The sequence below is a fragment of the Sarcophilus harrisii genome, chromosome 2 (assembly GCF_902635505.1).
Source record: "Sarcophilus harrisii chromosome 2, mSarHar1.11, whole genome shotgun sequence".
Classification (NCBI taxonomy): domain Eukaryota; kingdom Metazoa; phylum Chordata; class Mammalia; order Dasyuromorphia; family Dasyuridae; genus Sarcophilus; species Sarcophilus harrisii.
The window spans coordinates 533,252,926-533,275,660 of NC_045427.1; the positions used below are offsets into that span (position 1 = coordinate 533,252,926).

Below are 22,735 nucleotides of genomic sequence, written 5' to 3' on the forward strand. Positions count from 1 at the left end.
GTGCTGTAAGGGGGCTGGTAGCATTTGTCTTATTCCATATCCTTGTGTCCTAATAATTCTAGCATCCTATACTCATTCCAAAAAAATTAGTTGAATTAAGTTGAACCTTTACTCTGAAATTAAGCTCTGGGTATACTAAATGGATACAAGCAGAAAAACACTTATAACTGAAAATATCACTAAATTGGTCATCCATTTGTATTCTTTGAGTTGCTTGAGATGTCTTGATATTAAAGCAGGTTAAAACTTTAGGGATCAACTAGTCTAAAATTGTCTCATTTTCATAGGATCATAGATCAGGAACTGCAAGTGTTTTCAGAAGCCACTTAGACTAGTTACTTAATATGTCAGATGAGGAAGTTAGCATTTGAAGAATTACACATGGATGTTCTCCAAACTTCTGCCCTAGGTTGTCTTTTATTGCTATACTTTCTTCCTTAGTAGTCTCAGTTCTTAATTTGTGATTTTAGTTGCCACCACTCTTCATCTAACTCCAAAATCTGCCTCCATCAACAACCTCTTCTCAGAGTTCCAGCCCTTTTCCCCCCTAGTTCTATTGAATCTCTCTAGCTGGTTAGCCCATTATATCAAAAATTTTGAACTGAGCATCATATACCCCAAAACTTTTCTTCCCCATAACTTCAGCTTTGGTAAAGTACTATCCTCCAAGTCACTCAGGTTCATAACTTTAGAGTCATCTTTAACTCTGCTTTTCTTTACTTACATGAACAATAAATAAGTTGACAAGTTTTTGTCATTTCTACTTCTATAATATAATTTATAAAAAAATATAATTTATAAAATTTATTTATTCTATATATAATTTATAATTTGTCTCCTCTTTTTTCATATTATAGCTACCTGATTTAAGTTTTTATCTCTTCTTGATTAAACTGTTATAATAGACTTCTAATTAACTTTTCCTTATCTAGTCTATCCTCTTTTAAATTTATTCTACATTGTTGCTCAGTAACCTTCTGTATGTACCTCCCTGATTGCATTCTACTTAGGCACTTTCAATGGCTCCCCATTGCCTACCAATAAAACTTAAGACTGAATCATGGCATTCAATGCCCACTGCAGTTTAATTAAAATCTGATCCAGTCGTGACTCTTATTTTCCTTTTTTATACGTTGTGGTTCTCACTCTTTTCCTCCTGTGTTTTTGTTCATCTTTCTTCTAACTACCCTCAATTTATTTGTTGGAATAGACTGCATGTTAACTCTTCTCCCTTTATTGAAGTCCCTCCCTTCTTTCAAGATGCCAACTCAGATGCCACTTTCTCCAGAAAACTTTCCTTAATTATTCCCTTCCCCTCTTCAAATTTCTTAGCTTTCTTACTGACTCTCAGCTTGCCTAAGATCATACACATAACTAAGTAACTGAACTGAGACTTGAGCCTAGTTTCTTTGTCTCCAAATTCAGCATTCCTACTGATGCCACACTTGCATATTTCCTATCTTGTTTTTGCATGTATCATGTGTACTATATTCCTCATTAGGCAGTAAACTCAGAAAGGGCAGGGATCCTGTGGCGGGTATTTAATGAATATTTGTTGAAAAGAATTAAAATTATGATTTGGCCAAGGTCATAGAGATTAAAGCAGAGGTAGGACTAAAATTAAGTTGTCCTAACCTTGAGTTCATTCTTCTTTCTGCTACTATAGTCTGCTTTTTCAGACTAGGGGTAAGACCCATGGTATTTGGCAAACTTCAAATAGCGACAGGCTCCCTATGAGCTAACTCAACCTCATAAAAGAACAAGCTCCTATATACTTAAGGTCCCTAAAAATGTTGCTAGGCTGGCAAATATTTAGAATGTGGGCTGATTAAAAATGGTTGCTTTAAAATTTTCCCTCTATGTACCTGAAAGGGGGGTGTATTTACTCTTAATATTATTTTGCTGATATATAAAAAGGAATATTACAGTATATCCTTATGTTCGTTCTCACTGAGTATATGCCAGGGCCGTGGTGGGCTCATAGTAAGTCGTATATGTGCTAAACGCAAAATTGGCACCAATAGGAATGGGTGGAACTGATGAAAATTTTAGATATCTTGGTGTTTTGGTTTTTTTTTTTAAATACAACAAATATGTTTTCTGGTTACAGATTTCTTGAAGTATGGAGGTTCATAATTTGTGTACATAATTTTCCATCTTCTATCCATCCAAAAAAGTTTTATTTTGATACTTTTATCAACCAGTTCCTTCAGAAATGCCTACAGAAGTTTGTTTTTTAAACAAAGTTAAAACTTTATAAAGTATGCTACATTTTGAAGCAGAAAAGATTTGTTATATTGACATTCTTCATCTCTCTTGGTATTCTCTGATGTCCTAAAGATAAACTACGTATATAAATATGATTTCATGTTACTTTTTTGCTGCCTATAATTTGCATTAATTTACAGAAAACTTTGACTTGCAGCAGAGTCAAAACTCTTTTTATATCCAAGGCAGAGGGTAAAGATACTGCTTTGTTCCCCCCAAGTATTATAAAATCATGGTGATTTTTGAGACAATTGAGATGGGATCCTGTTCTAAACAGCTTAGTTAATACTATTTAAAAATTAAAATGTTTACAGCTCATTTTTCCTGGCAGTATTCACCTATGTAGGTGGTTAAAGATTTCCTGTAAGTTTTGCAATTTCCAGGGCAAGAAGAGTTTGTATAGAAACCTGCTATGATAGGAATGATATAAGAGATGATTACCTAATCCTGTGTTTTGTTACAACATATACCTGTGGTGATTGTTGGATCTTGCAAGGGTATCTTTTTCAGTGTCTCTCTGTTGAAAGTTCACTGGTAGCATTAAATAAAACTAATAAATGTGTAGAATAATTACTTAGGAATCCAAAGTATTATGCCCAGTCATATGGATAAGCATTTTTGTAAAAAAAAAAAAAATGCTACAGAGCCTAAAGGTTTGGGTATCTAAAAGTGAAAAGGATGTTTTGACTATGACTGAACTCATTTGTTTAGGGGCCTTGAGGTTATGAGGCTGTTCCCTGCCCAGCCCATTTTATGGAATTTCAAGGTCTTGGAATAGATTGGGGGAGATTGCAAGAAGCAGAGAGACAGGTTCAAAACCTACTTCTCTTGCTTTAGTAATTTTAAACTTTTGAGATTATCTTTCCCATTGAGTTTGAAAAAATTAAGTGAGGGAAATTTTCTCTTAAGTGCTAGTTGTTTGTGTTGTTGTTTTTTATCTGTGAAATAGTAGCATTTTTCTATTACCTAGAAAGAATGAAATAACTTCACTCTTTCCTTTAAACATTTATTGTCTTAGAGAAAAAGATGAACAGTGAAAGAGACTGTGGATAAATTGAATGGGACACTGTGGACTCTCCTCTGGTCCCTTGGAGTAACATCTCTAATCCTGGCCTGGAAAGGAGAGAAGGGATAAGAATTAAATTTGTTAGTTTTTATGTAGAAAGCCAAATTTAGCAAGCTTTGTAGAAAGTCTGTGAATTGTTGCAATTAACAAAATGCTAACTTCAGCCTTTTACCCTTTGCTTTAGGTCACTCTAATTATTTGTCAAACTTTTTTTTTTTTTTTTTTTTTTTTTTTTTTTTTTTTTTTGTCACTTGCCAGTACTTGTTCTCTGGAAGAGTAAAATATAAACAAATCAAAAGAGGTACTTTATGCCAATTTGTAGTGTTATGTCTGCCTTATGCACTCTGTTTCAAAGGCCTCCCTAGAAGATGGGGAAGTTTCCTTAGACTTAGAAGACCACAGTGGCGTTGGTCTTCTATCCATATTTCAAAGAAGTTGTTGCAGCTTTCCTTTAAGGGGGGAATGAACTGTTTATAATTTCTTGTTTTCAATAGGGCTTTAGGTTGAGATTTCTGTGGGAAAAAACTTATACTCAAATGGAAAATGTTCTTTACACATGGATCATGGATCAAGAATTCATTATTACTTCTCAAAAATACTCTTTTAAAAAGCCCAATGCTATGAACTGAGTTTTCTGTTCTCTAGATTTCAAACATGTTGACTCACAGATAAAATGATTGGAACTTGAGCATAATTGGATTCCATCCCACTTATGGGTTCTACTCTTGAATTCTAGTGATTCAGTGCAAGGCTATTTCTTGAGAAAAGTACTTTCCAAGGTGCAGTCTCATTTATAGTTAATGTTGTGGAGGCCTTTTCATTCCATTACTTCATTTTAGCATTGGGGGCATTACTACTGCACAATGTCTTATGGATTTGGAGATTTTGGTTAACAGGGGAGGGAAAAGGAGAAAGGGAATTCATAGAGAAACAAAGAAAAAGATCCTCAAACCTATTTCCCTTGCTCCAATAATATATGTTTAGTAATTTTTCACAAATTAGACAATGAATTTTCACTGTAAATTCATTTTTATTTTAGCAACTTCACTCCCAAGGTAAATTTGGAGATGGGGCAGTTTACAAATCTGGACTAAAATGAAGGTGTTTTAAAATTCAGAATTTAAATTCAGAAGACCAGTGTTTTCAGGTTAGTAGTCTTGTCAGCCTGTCAAGAAACATTTTTAAGTATCTACTACATATCTGGCATTGTGCTAAGCACTGGGAATGAAAAGAAAGGCAATAGGTGTACTCTCTGGTCCTAAGAAGATCACAGTATAGTGAGGAGACAACATGTAATCAGCTATGTACAAAATATATACAGGATAAATTGGAAATAATTAAGAGAAAACACTAGAATGAAGAGTGATTAAGATTGTCGAAGATAGGATTTTAGCTAAAATATGAAGGAAGCAGGAGTTGGAAATAAGGAGTGGAAACACTCCAGGTAATGGGAGCAGTCACTAAAAATGTGTGGCATGATGTCTGGAGATGGAGTATTTTGTGTGAGGAATGGCTAAGAAGCCCTTCTTTGTTTTGCTAAGGCAATTGGGGTTAAGTGACTTGCCCAAGGTCACACAACTAGGAAGTGTTAAGTGTCTGAGGTCAGATTTGAACTTGGGTCCTCCTGATTTCAGGGCTGGTGCTCTACCTACTAGGCTACTTAGTTGCATTTTTTTTTAATGGGGAGATATGTAGAAGAAAAGAGAAAAGGAGACTAAAAGTGTAAGAACAGATTGAATACTGAGAAAAGTTGGTCTGTATCATATACTCTAGAAGATATTTCTTTTTGAACCCAATCCCTGATTTCATTACTTTAGGGAATTCCCCAGTGAGGAAATTCTATGCAGATTAGCACCTGTTTGCAACTGAGTTTGAGAGCTGTTCTGAAGTGCTGGGCAGTTAAATGAGTTTTCCCAGGCTCATACAACTGTTATATGTCAAAAGCCAGTCTTGCACCCATTTTTTCCTGACTCAAGATTTGGCTCCTTTCCCATCACATCTTGCTGCATCTCATTCTAGTAGTACATTAAAGTTTTTGCTTTTAAAGATAGTTCATAAGTGCCTTTTTATTTAAATGCATGTTTGTTTAGGATTGGATTAGGAAAGCAGGTAGGGTAGATTGGCCAACTTTGTAATACATTTCCATCGGAGAGTTGAAGAATTGCTTACTTCTGGTTATTTCTTCCCCCTCCCCAGTAGTAGTTTTCCTTCTTTTTATAAAATAAGAACCATGTTTATGAATTATTTGCTAGTTGTGGAAAAAATAATTCTGATAATCGTTTTGAATAATAGCAATGTTGGATTAAATGAATGACATCACAAGATAATAAGCTTGAAGAAAGAAGACTTGTAAATTCTATTATTGTTGCTAAAAGCAGTCCACATATAGTAATATGTGTACATATGAACATATTAACACATACATATTGATTAAAAAACATTTATTAAGCATTTACTTTGTGCCACCCCTTTGTAAAGAGAAAGTAAAAACAATCCCTGTTCTGAAGTTTACATTCTAAGAAGGGGTTTAACCTGTAAATAAATTAGGTTTATACAGTGCGTATACAGTGTGCATACAGAGTAAATGGGAGGTGGTCTTAGAGGGAAAGCACTAACCATTGAGAATATAAGAAAATAGGAAGTAACTAGGGAAAGCCTCCTTCAGAAAATAGATATTGATAAACAGAAACCATCTCTTATTCTCAATCTTAGTGGTTTAGAAGATATTGATTTTTTTTTGCTTTTGAAAAAAATTGTAATCAAAATCCTTTTTTTTTTTTTTTGCTTCCTAAATAGTAGAAATTTCTCTCTCTTTGATTAGCTGTGTTCAGTCACATATTTAAATTATTTTTATGTAAATGACAGTTGTTGAGAGTAGTATGTTTGTATATATATATATATATTGTTTTTAAAAATTCATTCACTTAGAAAAGCTCGTTAATTGAGGCATTGCACCTCTTGGACCAGCAACTCCTATTAAAATAAATATGAAAACGTGAAGTTTGTAGCAACAGCTGTATAACATTGGGCTTTTAATGGGTATGTACAGTAGACGATGTATCAGTAGCATTGATACTCAGTCCAACACCACCAGTTAGGCATGTAATTGCCCAGAAATGGTCCCTAACACCAGTTTTAAGAGGCGCTGCCAAAACCACAAAGCTTGGGGCCTCTCCCTCTGAATTTGGCCTCCAATTGGACTAAACAGCCCCCAGTTTGTTCCTCCGGGACACAGGCCTGCCTTGTTAGGAAATCAGTGAAGTTTGGGAACCCACAATACCTCACATAGCTCTGTGTACAGTAACAGAGAGTGGAAATCGGGCCATAAGCATGAGCAACCAGACAAGTTATAAATATAGAATACTCTCTCAATTCCACTTATGTTAGTCATGGTGGGACAGTGTGAGTTTTATAAACTTATAAGGAATATACAAACAGTTCTGAATTTAAAATAACTCTGTATAATTTTTTTTTAGTGTGTGAAAAAGATTTTTTCCACTCTGTCCATTTAAGCATTTGTAATAGGCAGGATTAATTTTTTGTATGTCCATGTAAATGAAAGTAGATGCTTTAGAATCAAAACCAGAGCATAAACTTACTCATAATTGAGGAAGATAATTGCCAGATAAATAAAACCACTGGTTCTTCATTTGCCTTTTCTTCTCATCTTTTCTCCCTCTCTGCTTGGGTGGTAAACAACATTTTACGCCTCTGATGACCTCACAGCAGACTCCTACCTTTGCCAACTTCCCTGTGAAACAGGAGAGATCCTAGAATCATAGAACTGGAAGAGACCTTAATAGCCCTTTAGTCCAACCTCCTTCATTTTGGAAGTGAAGCTCAGATAGGGTGAGAAAAAACAAATGGATAATAGCTATTTAGCAAAAGCCACATTTCTACTTCATTTATTAAACTCTGCTTTCTAGTCTATATTTTACCTTATTCCCTATCATGCACTCCTGTTCATCCAAACTGACCTTTTTCCCTCTTCACAAAGAACATTCTAGCTGTTCTGGCTCTCTTCTCCCTGCTGTTGTTCATTCTTTCTGTTCCTCATACCTGGAATGTGCATTCCTCTCACCTCCATCTTGTTCCTAAATTCTGCAGAAGCTCAATTCTAGTGTCTCCGCTCCTGATTTATATATGTATGTATGTATGTGTGTATGTATATATATATATATATATATATATATATATATATATATATATATATATTTGTAAACAACTCTATGCTGCCCATCCGCTAGGAAATTAAATAGACTTTTTTCATTTTAAACTTTTTTTCTGTGTGGAGCCGAATACCTGACACATAGCAGGTGCATAATAGATGTTTATCCATTGATTCATCTTAGCCATCCTTACTTTTCCATTAAAAATATGGTTTAGATAAAATTAATACATAAAATACGTTAGATAAATTACATATCATATTAAGTTTATTTTTGCCAAGGAAAATGTTCTTTTCCATTAAAATATTGTCTCTGAAGTTTAAGGTTGGGGAAGTCTTCCTTAACTGTCTTAATATTTACTTTTTTCCATATTTCCATCCAAAGATATCCCATGCTGCAGTTTAGAAAAAAACTAATTTGGTATACCAGACTTTGATATGAAGTTTGTTGGTATATTTTCCTGTCAGGACAGTTGGCACTCTAGTTCTAAAAGTAAGTCCATGTTACAAAGCTGAGGTCCTCTTCTTAACAGATTAAAATTCTGTTATGTTTTCCTCAAATCAAGAGCTCTTGTGATTTAGGTTAATTGACGGCTATTGAGTGATTTTTTTTTATTTGTGATATCTGGAATGTAATTTCTGATATATGGTCTATCTGGATCATTTTATCAGCATCTGATTTATAGGCAGCTTGATAGTGCAGATGGCTTAAAATTGAGAAGACCTATCTTCATGAGTTCAAATCTGACCTAAAGACATTAGCTGTGTGACCTTTGGCAAGTCACTTAACCCAGTTTTCCTTAGTTCCCTCATCTGTAAAATAAGCTATAGAAGGAAATGGCAAACCACTCCAGTATCTTTGCCAAGAAAATGCTTAAAAAACGGGGTCACAAAAAATTGAATGTGACAGAACAGAGATAAAACTAATTTATATAATGTCCGTTTCTTTGATAATTTATAAATCTGGGATTTACCATAGAAAATCATTGCTTATCATAACCCTTCCATGTCTTGGGAGATTCATGACTTTTCCCAAACTTCTGGCCCTTTGTCTCCAAATTTACCCTGGTCCTTGGATGAAGAGACAATGGTCCTCCTAACAGCCCGCTCTCATAAGCTTTCCAGCCTCCTCAGATTCATCAGAGTTTGTTCTTGGCCAGCTTATGTTTCAATGTTACCTCTGTACTACAATGGAAAGAAGGAGTCTCCTGTCTTTTGTTTGTTTTTAGACCAAATTCAACACTTGAAAGACAGAATTTTTAAGAGGAAAGAGAAAATGTGTTAGAATTGATCACTCATTTTTAGCATGTGCCTGAGGATCCATGCTCCAGGTTCATTTCTCTTCATATTCTTTAATTTTGGGAGTTGAGCCTTTCTAGGGGTGGTTCTGTGTTATTTAATTTTTGTTTATAGTTTCAGAAATTTTTGGTGGAAGCAATGGCATGTTGTAAGTAGGTTTTTATTCCCTTTTTCCCTTGGATCTTTTCCCCCTTTCTTTCCAAACTTGTACCAAATTTCTGCTTCCTTCTTTCTGTTTTCCTTCCTTTAGAAGAAAATGTCTCTGAATTTGTGAATGCAATGTTTCTAGAATCATGCAACAGCAAATAGGAAATGTGATTTTGAATCTGTATATCTTTTATATAGACCTAGAAACTACTTGAAATTTGTTGGGCCATTGAGTTCCTCAATAATATTTGTTTATATGCTAAAGTTTAGGGGGTCCTCAAACTTTTTAAATAAGGGGCCAGTTGACTGTCCCTCAGACTGTTGGAGTGCCAGACTATAGTAAAAACAAAAACTTTGTTTTGTGGGCCTTTAAATAAAGAAACTTCATTGCCCTAGGAGAGGGGGATAAACATCCTCAGCTGCTGTATCTGGCCCGTGGGCCGTAGTTTGAGGACCCCTGCTGCTAAACTTATGCCATAAGAAAGGCCCAGAATGCACTAGTTTCTTTCCTTTCATTCAAATGCCAACTTTAACAAAACCAATTTTGGATCTTCCTGAGCCATATAAACTATTTTCAAAAGGAATAAAAGTCAGGTTGCCTCCTTTCATTAATAAGGCTTGTTTGTACCTAGGTGGTCATTGGGTGTAACATGTTTTTCGGGAAAGTGAACAGCACTACCCCGTATTGGTCTGGTTTACTGACAACTTAATAATTTTTATGTAGTTTTGTTTGATCCTTAGAAATGGACTGTGCCACATTGGAGATGAGTTTCTTTTTCATAGCTAGAATTTAGCAATGACTGCGTGTCACCAATAATCCTAGTGATGAATCAGCCTTGTAGACTTGTGCTGTAAAAATGTTCTTGAGTACTTTAGCTTGTGTAATGAAATAAAAGAGGCTTCCTAAGCATACGTCATCTTCTTAATGCAGGTTGGAAGCCTGATACCCATACTAGCTATGAGGCTTAATGTGGTCTTGTGGTACAGAACTACATAGTACACTGGTCAGGAGGATCAGCATACCAACGTCTTTCAAATTTATTGACTCATAGCAGTAGACTTTTGTCTTTGAAATCTTCCTAAACATATAGAATGCACTCCTCTTTTAAAATTGGGAAGTCTGATATCTTCTCTACCTTTACACAGAGAACAAAGGCAGGCTATAAGAGTATAAGGTAGGATGTAGCTATCATGATCAAACTTAACCAAGATAAATTAATCTAAAACATTTCATTTAGATTTTCAAAAATTATACATGTACAGGATGGAAGTAAACAGTAGATCTTGGAGAAAAGACCACTGGGTTCTTATATTTCCCCCAGTTCAAAGTCCATCAAATATATGGTTTTCATTACCTAGAGTGTACAGGTCAAAGTTAGGGAATAGTTTTACACAGTGAAACATCATATTTAGCATTGGATATGTAACCTTACAAGTCTGAAGGTATCCTGAGGACTTAGAAGAATGATGAATAGTATGTCAATCATACTTCTTTTCATGTGCTCTGGACTCCAAATAAATTAGACATTTTTGTTCTATTTCATCCCATCTTGCTTCTTTTTTAATATCTTCCTCTTATCTAACAGTTGAAATCATGATCAACAATTCAAATGCCATCTTTTTCATGTATGCATCCTGAAGTCTTAAGCCAGAAAAGATTTTTCCTTTGACCTCTAGCATTTCATAATTTTCCCATGTATTTCCAGTTTATGTGTATGTAAAATCATACACACAGATAGATATATTATACACAATACATACATATATAAATTGGATAATGTATAATAACATTTATATATGTATATTTAATAGATATAGCTATCTGGAGGCAGCTAAGAGCTACAGTGTATAAAGTGCTTGACCTGGAATCAGGAAAACCTCAGTTCACATGCAGCCTCAGATATTAGTTATGTGACCTTAAAGAAGTCAACCCCTTTCTGCCTCAGTTTCCTCATCTGTAAAATGGGGATAATAATAGCACCTACCTGCCAGAATTGTTGTGAAGGTCATTCATATGAGGTAATATTTATAATGCACTTAGAACTGTGTCTGGCACATAATAACTGCTAAATAAATCTTCCCTCCTTCCCTTCTTTCTGCTATCTCTCTCTTTTTTCCTTTCTCATATTATTCAGAACTAGTAGATTATAGCTTCTTTATGGCAAGGACTTTGTCTTATTTTCATATTACCATCAGGCTTAGATCATAGGATTATACATAATAAATCTTCAATACATTTTTGGACGAAGAATTGGATTAGAGAAGAGACAAATTAGGGGAGATAGATTTCCTGTAGCCTGGTTGACATCTACCTACTAGTAACCAAAACCTTCTTTTGCAGCCTCTATGTGGATTGCATACCTTTTGACATGATTTGTAACTAGAAGTTGCCTTAAGTTGTCAGGGGTGGAGGGAGAAGGTAAATATATATGTGCAAAGAATTTAAAAAATTAAGAAGCAGTGTAGTTCTTTGACTCTGGCTGACTAGATAACTGATAAAGGTGTTCTTTGATTAAATAAGTCTGGGCCAGAAACCTCTCCTTGGCCTGCTGTTGTTTCAGCTCTTACTTCTGCAATTCCCTTTTAATGGCTGTACAGTTACAAATTGCTAAATACAAAAGGGTAGTTTGGAGCAAGAAATGTAAGAGGAAACTTTTAAATCCAACTTTGTGTTAAAGTCTTGTAACTCACATGACATTCAGATGTTTCAAGCCCTTTCTGGATCTCCGCCCAAACCCAGCTGCTATAGACTCTTTATACAAATTGCCTTAGATTTATTTTGTAACTCTTTCTATAGCTGTATGTCTTGTGTCCCCCAGATGAATGCAAGCTTCTTGAAGTTAGGAATTATATTTCATTTTTAGCTTTGTATTACCAGTATCTTGCATAATGACTGGCATATTATAGACATTTAATAAGCACTTATTAATTGCTTGTTTGATATTATTTCTTACCAGCTCATCCTGTATATATGACAGTCTACTACTATCTCAGATTTCTAATTGCCACATATATTAAAATACATTTTGCTTAAAAAAACTTACTTGAATTATCTATCCAAAAAGAGGGAAGCCAGAATTTTGGTAACCTAATCTCTGTGCTTCTCTTCCCTTTGGACTTCTAAGATTTATCTACTTTTTGTCTATTAGAATGGATATTGGAAATCTGTTGTTATTGTTTTGTTTTGATGAAAATTAAGGACGAATTGGTAAGGGATGTGGGTAAGATATGTTGTTGCCTTAGATTTTGGTAAGGCACATAGAGCAATGGTGGTTTTGGAATGAATAACTGTTTCAATATAATGAACACATCTATCTATTTACAAGCTTAATTGGAAGTTGTTTTCAGCTGTGACTGAATTACTGGAAGTGGGATTTCTGGATAAGGTCTTTGTGGGATTTCCCTTTAGCTTTTCCTCTGGCAAATCAGTGAAATAACAGTTCTCTTTAGAAAGGCTTCTGCTCCAGTTAAAAATTTTTCAAGTAATTTTAGTAGTTTTATTTTATTTGTATTATGTATAGTGAGTTAGCTGTATCAGTCTGCTTTTCCTTCTTCACTGATTTATTTAGACAATGCCATAGTAATCAGATAGTTTGAACTACTTTTTTCTTGTATGTAACAATTTTTTCTTCATTTCTCTCATTCATTTGAAGGATGGCCTTTAAAAAAAATGATTTGGGGTGATAGGGCTAAAAGTCTGTATGAAAAAGAAAAGAAAGGAAGGATTGAATAATATTATATAAGGACAAGAACATCCTTAAAAAATAGTTATCCCACGCTTTGAAACCTCTAGCTTGCCCAAGTTTGACTGGCATATTGCCATTGCTGGCAGAGGTTGACTCATAGGTTTGCCAGAAATGTTCCTCTTCTGCTGGCTGTATTATTGCTCCATGTGGCTGGATGTTTATTCACCTGATTGTTACAACTCTAGCTCTGAAGTCATGGTATCCTGATGATAAAAGTGTATACTTTTAAAAAATTTTTACCTGTTGAGATGTGTGTTTACACATACATATGTGTGTATACACATACATAAATTTGTGTGTATGTATATGTGTGTATGTATGTATGTAAAAAAACAGCAGCTCTCTATTCCTGAATAGTCATGTGCTGAGGAAAGTGGTCAGGAATACTATGAGGCAACTTTCCAGAACTGAGAGTGATGCTCTTCCTTTTTTTTCCCTCTCCATTCCATTTGGGATCAGGGAGAAGAAAGGGAGCTCTCATACTGATTTCAGTATTTTTAGCTATCTGATGCCATTTATATTTACAACTTAAAAAAAGATTTTTAAAAAATATTTTACAAAATGTGTTCATTTTGGAAGGTCATCTCTGAAATTCTCTGCAGATCTTTTCCATTTTTCTTCTGTTTGTTATCACCCTTTGCAGTTTCATCCTTAAAATGTCTTAGTTTAGTTGGGTCTTTCACCAAATTTTCTTTAAACTGATATTACCCTACATTACTTCTTTCTGTTTTATGAGGGAATAAATGCTTATCATGATCTTCCGGGGGACAGCTACTTGTTTCTTTTACTTCAAAATCATGTTTAAAGTTTTTACAAATGACAAATATACATGTTCATAGGTATTTAAATGTGGATCAGATCTTTTATTGTCCTTAGAAATTGATACTTAAAATCTGAAATACTCCATGGAGCTGCTGGTTAATCAGATAGTTTGAACTACTTTTTTCTTGTATAACAATTTTTTCTTCATTTCTCTCTTTCATTTGAAGGACAGCCTTTAAAAAAAAAGTGATTTGGGGGTGATAGGGCTAAAAGTCTATATGAAAAAGAAAAGAAAGGAAGCTACCTAAGCTCTGTCTTTTCTGAAGAACTCAAAGTTCACTTTTTTTTCCCTTTTTGCTGAGGCAATCAGGGTTAAGTGACTTGCCCAGGGTCACACAACTAGGAAGAGTTAAATGTCTGAGACCAGATTTGAACTGAGGTCTTCCTGACTTCAGGACTGGTGCTCTATCTATACCTCCCAGCTGCCCCCAAAGTTCACATTTTCTGATGAACTAGGTATTTCTGACTCATTTAGTCATTACCTCCTGCTGTAGCTGCAGGAAGTACCCACTGAACAAGCATCCAGTTCACTCAGTGATTCTGAGTTCAGAGGGTAACCACTAAAGTTAGGGGCATGCATCCCAGGATCACTATTTGGTAAACTTTGCTGAAAAGAAGGCAGTAGTTAAGGAACTGATACAGTCTTAGTTTCACATAAACAAGCATATATTCTTGCTGCTATGTGTGAGCAATTTTTATTGCTTAAGGGAGAACCACCAAGTAACAAGTTATAAAGATAGGAAGCAAGAGCTTCCACAAGATTTTACAAATAAGTTTGTATTTTAAGCAGTTGTTGTCCTTGGCTGCCATACATTTCTTCTTGGCAAATAAATTAGATATTTGCTGACCAAGAAACTTTATAGTTTCTTTTAATCATTTCATTATAACAACTTGATTTGCCCTGGTCAGACATTTGTATGAAAAAAATCTTACAGTCTATATTCTTTCTTCCATTATGTTCTATTTTTTAAAATCAAGAATAAATAGCTAGTTTAGATGAGAATGAAATTTTCTTAGAATTAAATTTTCTTACCTACACATCATTTTCTCATTTTTATTCTTGCTTCTAGCTTTGTAGTAATTAAGATTTTTTTTTTTTTTGCTTTAACAAGACATCTTGCTGGTTGAATCAAGTACTGAAACATTCCAGATTCTCTTGGAAAAAATCCATAATAATTTAAAAGAGTTTAGTCTACTATCCACAAAGAGAAAACTAAATAGATAAAAAAAAATTCCTGTTGTGTAAATCATGACATGCAGTAAGATGAGTTATATATTGACCTTTGTTAGGATTCATATTTTGGACATGTGATATAAATAGATGGGTTGGGCCTAGACTTAAATGGGAAAGCATGGGTTGATGTCTTTCAAAAAGTTGAAAGGCTTTTTTTAAATAACCCCAAATTATTCTTAAGAAAAGGCCCATATTTGTATTATCAGTAATTTATCAATGTTGTTCTGTGATTGTATGACTTTAAACACCATAACCAATTTTTTTAAATCATCAAAATCAATCAACACATCCAAAAACAATCTGATGTTATATTCAGTTCTCCACACCTGTGAGACCTTGACCTTTCTTAAAGAGCAGGGAAGTTGTTTTCTTGACCATGCTTAAAAGACCATCATTGTCACAAAATTCATATAGGGTATGAGCAATGCTTAACACATAACAATGAGGGCCTGTTAATTAGCATAAAGGGCATCTGAAATGTTTGTCTAATTGATATTTGATGGATATCAAGGGAAAATTAGAAAGGTCAGTTGACCCTTTGATTCATATCCTGAGGCAAACTTCTGATCTAGAGTTGAAAGTCTGTAAGTCAAAGCAATAAATATTTATTAAGTGCTTTTAAGCTCTGAGTTAAACTCTGGAAATACACAAATACCACCCCATCCTTAAAGAGCTTACATACTAATGGAAGAAGACTTTTATTAGGAAACTTAAAAGTTGCTGTCCAAGAGAATGTAGTCAGGTAGAGCGGACCACCTGGTAGAAAAAGTCTAAAATCAGGAGCGGAACCTGGGCAGGAATGAAGTTACATAGAATGGCCAGATATGAATGAGTTTGTTCCACATTGTTGAAGGGAATATACATGTCAGTGAAATAACAGATCCATTTATGTATCTTGAAAAATAACAGAATATAAATTCTGAGAGGCAACATACTGAAACAGATACTAACCTTTTGATTTTAAAGTTGTAACAAGATTTGCTGAATGAGACTTTAGGAATTTCTTTAATCTTGATGTCCATTCTATAGTGTATGAGAACATGCTTTCCATAGTTCCTACCTTTAAAAACATATAGTAGTGTTCTATAGAAACTCTCTCTACCCTCTATAGCCAGGCCAAGTGTTCCTTCAAGGTCACTGCTTTTCACCTTAAAACTGGGGAAGTTGCTGTTTGTCAATAAAATGACTGAATTTTCCTCAGTATATCTTATGTCCCCACGTCTTTTCCCTAGCATAGAAATCCTGGAATATGATCAAAATTGTTACATATTCTGCTTCTACCTGTATGATTCAGATTTGGAAGGTAGAACTATACTTTTCAATAACTATTAAAGTAGCCTGAGAAGGAACTGTCAGACAGGTAGAAGAAAGCCACAAGGAAATTTTGTCATAGAAAATGGGGAAGGCAAAACTCTCAAGAATAATAAGTAATCAACAGTTTGAAATGCCACAGAAAGGTCAAGGAGGATCAGGACTAAGAAAAACAAACAGAATTTTGTTGCATGAATAATGATCTTACAGACAAAATTTATGTTTCCCACACATTTACTTATATAGTTTATATATTAATATTTTGCGATGTTGTTTTTATTTACTTTATAGATGGTTTTTGTTTTTATACCATGTTTACTTTTGAATAAATATATCCTTCTATCAGGAAAACCTCTGCTTTTAATAGATATTAATAAAAACTTAAAGTGACTTTAACAAAACCAACTATCTGATAGTATGTGAACTATTCCTTATTCATAGTTCCTACCATTGTAGTTAACAAAGGGAGGTGACATTTCTGAATTCTTCTTAGGGTAAGATTGTTCTTTTAAAATACTGTTTAATTTTATTATTCTTTCTATTTGTATGATAATATCTAATAAATAATCTCATTTGAGTCTCATAACACTATAAAGTAGGGATTCTATTATTATTTCCATTTTATAGATGAGGAAATTGAGGCAGACATAGATTAAATGACTTCCCCAAGATTACACAGCTGGTAAAAATCTGAGACCATCCTTTTTTTCCCCCGCAATAGAGTACGAGAACTTCAAATGTATCTGTTAAATTTTAAGTTTTGACTTCCCAAAAAAGGGACACTCTCTTGGTATAATATGCTGACCTTAAGCTCCCCCTCAAAAAAAAAAAAAACCTCTTAATACATTGAGTAATAATAACATCTATTAATGATAAGATGAGACATATGATTTACCCTTGTCTATTGGGGTTATCCTCAGGACTTGGTTTCATTTTTGATTTCCTTCTTTCATGCTGCTGGATGCCCTCATTTTGGATTCTTATGCAAACTATAGCCTTAGAAACACATAATGATCATTTCCTACTTCTGCAGCAGTCTACTGTTTAGTAATTTTCTTCTAATAGAGATGATTTTCTTCCCTTCAGTTCCCCTCTCCAACCCTTTTTTAAAATAGTCCACTATATACAGATCTTATCATCTTGTTTAATAAATCCCCTCATCCTGAGGTTCTTTTTTAGAAGAATTATTTTTCTAAAGATGAAACCATTTTGCCTATCTCTAGAAAGCACCATGCTCCTTAATGACCAGAGTTAGGACTTATTAAAATTCCTGTATGAGAAGCTGCCATTGAACTACCTCACGCTAATTGTATTGACACTCACTACCACTACTTTGGTCTGGGATTTATCAGTGGTTTCATTATATGCAATTTTTTCTAAACTATACGTATATAGTTACTCTTCAAAATAATCTGAGTCAAAGAACACACAAACTTTTTTTCTCTCTTACAAATCTTATGAATTTTCTATGTTTAAATAAAACTTAATAGTAAAGCAGATGCAAAAGTCCAAATTTTCTTTTTATTTATCTTGAATTACATAAGACTAGTTCATGTTATTTTGTTGAACATTAATGTTTCTTATTTAATTTCTATCTGGGCATCTGGGCAGCTCTACCTGGGTATCCCAGAAGCCTGTTAAGCACAAATAAACCCATCATTTTTTCCCTTCCAATATCTACTTCTCTGTTAACTTTCAATTCCTTGTTGTTGGTACCACCATCTTCCTAGTTACTTAAGTTTATAAACTCATCTTTGACTCTGTCATCTTTGATTCTAAATATTCAAGGCCTTCCAATATATCTTTCCAGCCCTATTTTGCCTATTGTGCCATTCATATTCCAGCCATACTGGACTACTAGATGTTCCTAGAGTTCAGTCTGCTCTTCTCTGCCTTTGTGCATTTATGAAACCCATCCTCCATACTTGGAACAAAACCCCTTCATATCCCTGCCTTTTAAAACTATTTTCTTGCTTCACAAGACCTAGATTAGTTTAATCATCACTTTTTCCAGTCTTTAACCTCTTTCCCTTCTGTCTCCCTCCTTCTCCAAAAGTGATTTTTTTTCCTCCTTAGAGTTTTTGCATTTTATTTGAACATTCTGAATGTCTCCTTTTCCCTTTTCATATTTTTCATTGTATCACATGTATTTGTAACCTCCCTATTAGATAGTAAGAGTAAAGATTGGGCCAAAAAACATAATAATCTCAACCATCAAGAAATGTAATTTTGCTCATTTATACTCACATCCTGTTTTTGACCTTAAAATCACTTTGTGTGGTCCCCACTTTTTCAGTGGACTTAGTTGTGAAGGATTTGGGGGGGAAATTCATTCTCAAAGGACCACAGTCTGTAACTAAGGCATTTATTTAAAAGAAAGATCTGGATGTTTGGAAGAAGTCCTGTAAAAGATTTAAACAACAACAACATCATTGCTAAGTATGTCTGGTTTCCAAAAGGTGACAACTTTGGAGGGAAAAACTTTACTATAGCTATGTGTAAGTCCTGGGATATCTGTAAATAAGTTTTTATTTTTCCACCAAACTCGGAGTATCATTTGGTATAAGGAGCTCTTATTAAGTAAACTCCAAATACTCTAAAACATGTGGCATCCGTTTTTCAATGTATAGTTTAATAGTTGCATGGGACACAGAAATTAAGTGACTTGCTTAAGATCATGGCAAAAACTGGAATTGAATCCTGGTCTTTCCAACTCCAAGGCTGTCTCTAGACACTATGTTGCCTCTTTATTCATTATACCATGCTATCTTTTTGTAAATAATAAGCAAGTAAATAAAATCTCACATGACTTTACAGTCACAGCACAGGTAAAGAATAAATGTATCCAGGATGTCCCCAAAATCTTGGTGCAGTTTTAAGGTAATAAATCTTAATAATTTTAGACTATTAAGGCTTAAAACTTCACTAAGACTTTTTGAGATACCCTATATATCTCTTTGAATTCTTGCATTGAAATAAATTTGTACTGTCTTTCTGTTGTTGCTCAATCATATTTTAGTTGTATCCAATGTTTTCTGACCCAATTTGGAGGTTTTTGGCCAAATACTAGAGTAGCTTACCACTGCCTTCTCTAGCTCATTTTATAAATAAGGAAACTGAGGCTAGCAGGGTTAAGTGACTTGCCCAGGATCACACAAGTAGTAAATGTCTGAGGCCAGATGTCTAAGTTGAATCTTTCTAAGATGAGTCTTCTTGACTCTAGACCCAGCACTCTAACTGCTGAGTGCCTAGCTGCTTTCTGAATTTCTACTCAATAAAATTTAGGAAATGTATAATAAAAGCCAGATAGTATTATCTGTCTAACTTTGCGGCTATTTGCAGCCTGTATCCTGCTAGCAGGCAAACATGCTGTAAAGCCTTATTTATAACATTGCATTTTAACTAAATACCAAATCATGTTTTGTGTAAGATCATTTGTGAATTTTTCTTTACTGAAGGTTTTGTTTTCATCTAACATGCACATAAAAGACCCACCTTTCTCAACACTAACAGAATTTCTACTTTAAGTAAATCCTCAGTGATTAGGTAAATATACAGTAATTGATGGGATATAGGAATTGCCCATTTCTTTATTTTTATTTTATTTTATTTTTTTGCTGAGGCAGTTGGGGTTAAGTGACTTGTCCAGAGTCACACAGCTAGGAAGTGTTAAGTGTCTAAGGCCAGATTTGAATTTAAGTTCTCCTGACTTCAGGGCTGGTGCTCTATTCGCTGTACCAACTAACTGACCCCCTCCCAATAGCCCCTTTCTTATTGATAATAAAACTTTTTTATGTATAGCAGCACTATATGAAAATTACTAGTCTCCTAAAAGAGTTGATTCAGGAGATTTTATTAACATATAGGATAGTAGAATCTTACTTTTCTGAAGAAAAACTATTAATTTCAGTACATTTAAATGTACCATATCAAGCTTTTGAGAGGATATTTTACCTTGTTCTTGTTCATGAATTTTTAAGGATTTTTTTTTAGTGATTGTGTCTTTGCTTCTTTCCATTTATTTCTTATTATGGAGGGAAATTACCATATTTAATATTTACTATATTGCTATGTTTAATATTTAAAATTTAGGGGAAATGAAAGCCAGATGATCCACTTGCTCTGATAGCGGACTTTTTGTCCGAAAGTTTTATTACCTCACCCACAAATCCCTTGAAGTTTACAGTCTTTATGTGTTGCTCTTTAAAAAATCTTGAAGGAAATTAATCATGCTCTTCTTCTCTTTTCAGTGTGTCCTAGCTCATGTGGAAAACGAGCCTGCACAGACCAGAATCAGTGCTGTCACCCAGAGTGCTTAGGAAGCTGTAGTGCACCAGACAACGACACAGCCTGTGTGGCTTGTCGCCATTACTACTATGGGGGCACTTGTGTGCCCACCTGTCCTCCCAACACTTACAAGTTTGAGGGTTGGCGTTGCGTTGACAAAGATTTCTGTGCCAGTGTCCACAGCGCTGAAGCCAATGAATATGAAAAGTTTGTGATCCACAATGATGAGTGCATGCAGGAGTGTCCCTCTGGGTTCATACGGAATGGGAGCCAAAGGTAAGTCATAGCTTGTAAAAACAAGGTGTGCCAGCTGGCGATTAAAAGTCCTTAAGTTTTCACTTGTGAACCAAAGACTTTTTTAATGTTCTCTTTATTTCTATATTCCTTGGGAGAGAGGATTAAAAATTTCTTCAAATCAAATTAACAAGCATTTATTAAGTACTTACTGTGTGCCAGGTACTGTGCTAAGCACTGGGGGTTACAAATATAGATAAAAATAAAAGAATCCTTGCCCTCAAGGAGCTTACATTCTACTGAAGGAAGACAAGATATGCAAAAGAGCCGAAGTGTAGGGTGATGAGGAAGGAGAGCCAAGAGAATGATGACAGTTGATTGGCTTAAATCCTTTCTGGAAATGGGAGGAATTCACCAATGGAAGAAGGTGGCCTACATAATGGAGGGATGTTTTAGAATGAAAAAGTGCAGTGGAGGATGGATGCTGGATGATGAGCAGGCACCACATGCTTCGGGTGAATTGGAAGCTGAGACACAGTATTGAAGTCTTCAAAATCAGATTTGGGGCTAGGAGAAGAATTTAAAAATACTTAATGTGCTAAGTGCTGGCTATCAGGTTTGAATTTGAAGGGACGCTGCTTGTTCCATTTTCCCATTGCCTACAAACAGGCTTTACCTCTGACCATGAGCAACAGAGATTTGCATGTAGCACACAGAGTGCTACAGTGATATTTAGTAGGATTACTTTTAATATAAAAATGTTTCAACATAAAAACTTGTAGTTTCTGTGATTTGGACTTGTTTCTCATGTTTTTACTGTGTTTCTGTGCTCTGAGCAGTATTTTATCTTAAGCAAATGACTATTTTGTTAAACTAGACAGAATAGTTCTATTTAATTTTATAATTAGTTGTGGAAGAATGATTCTTTTAGCATTCTGACCCAGGTAATTCATTGTATTCATTGGAATAATACAATGAGAGAATGCCAGTAGAGGTTTTTTAGGTTTATTTTTAATATAATTAAATAAAGGCATTTCCAGGAATTACAGTCTCCTGAAAACTAAACCATAAAGTAGATCATTGTAAAGAAGATTGTACTTTCTATAGAAACAGTGTTTTAATTGAGAATTACATTCTTAACTAGGGACATGGCATCAAATAAATCAGAAATATATCCAAAAATACTTCTTTAAAAGCAAAAGCACAGCAGCTATACACTAGTAAAAACCAAAATATGGTAAGTATTAAGTTATACCTATATATAGAAAAAAGTTTTTCATGTGCCATATGAGTATAAATACAAAATATATAATAATTATATATCTAAAAGGTATACTTTCTTCCTCTGGGTTTTTGCTCTCTTTTCCCCCTCCTACTTGTCTTACTGTACCTTTTCAATTGCCTTTGCTGGATTATCTTTTATATTGTGCCTTCTAATTGTAGGTATATGTAGGTATATGTAGGTATATGTAGGTATAAGCTATGTCTGGGACTCCTTTCTCTCCACACTCCATTAGCTCTGGGGGTGGGAATGGAGAAGGGTGTTAATTATCATCTCTATGGAGATGACTCTTAGATCTGTGTATCCAGCTCTGATCCACAACTCTAATTCCACATTGCCCACTGCCTACTGGACATTTCAGATTGAATGTCCTGTGGCCATCTCAAATTTGTCTCTCTTCACACTCTCCCCAATGCTTTTTGTCAAGTTCAATTCCTTTTACTCAGAATTACTTGCAAATCTTGGCCTTACTATATCTATCACCTATCTTGAATCTGTACCTTTCTCTCAGTTCAGACCTAGTTCAAGTCCTTATCAGCTCTTATCGGGTATATTGAAGGCCTTTTTTCAAATCTTCCTCCTTTTCATTTTGTTCACAGCTGCTATAGTGCTTTTCCTAAACTACAGGTTTGACCATGTCACTTCCTTATTCAGAAAGCTCCTGTAGCTCTTTAGGATCAAAATACACTTCTCTGCATGACATTTAAAATCCTTTACAACCTGGATTTACCCTATATTTCCTGCTTTAATATATACACATCAATCCCCTCTATTCACACTGCTTGCCAACCATTGTAGGCTATGTACTATTTTGGACATAGTGTGCTCTATCGCCTTCTCTATACTTTTGTGCTAGCTCCCTACCATCTCA

At 34.6% G+C, this 22,735-nt stretch overlaps 1 protein-coding gene across 1 annotated transcript in view; it reads left to right on the plus strand.

Moving 5' to 3' along the window:
• Window positions 1-22,735, plus strand: part of IGF1R (insulin like growth factor 1 receptor) — a 363,516-nt gene that overhangs the window by 272,683 nt on the left and 68,098 nt on the right. Inside the window, exon 3 of the mRNA XM_031955519.1 lies at window positions 20,312-20,624. Coding sequence (XP_031811379.1) covers window positions 20,312-20,624 — 313 coding nt within the window. The remainder of the gene's footprint in view (window positions 1-20,311; window positions 20,625-22,735) is intronic.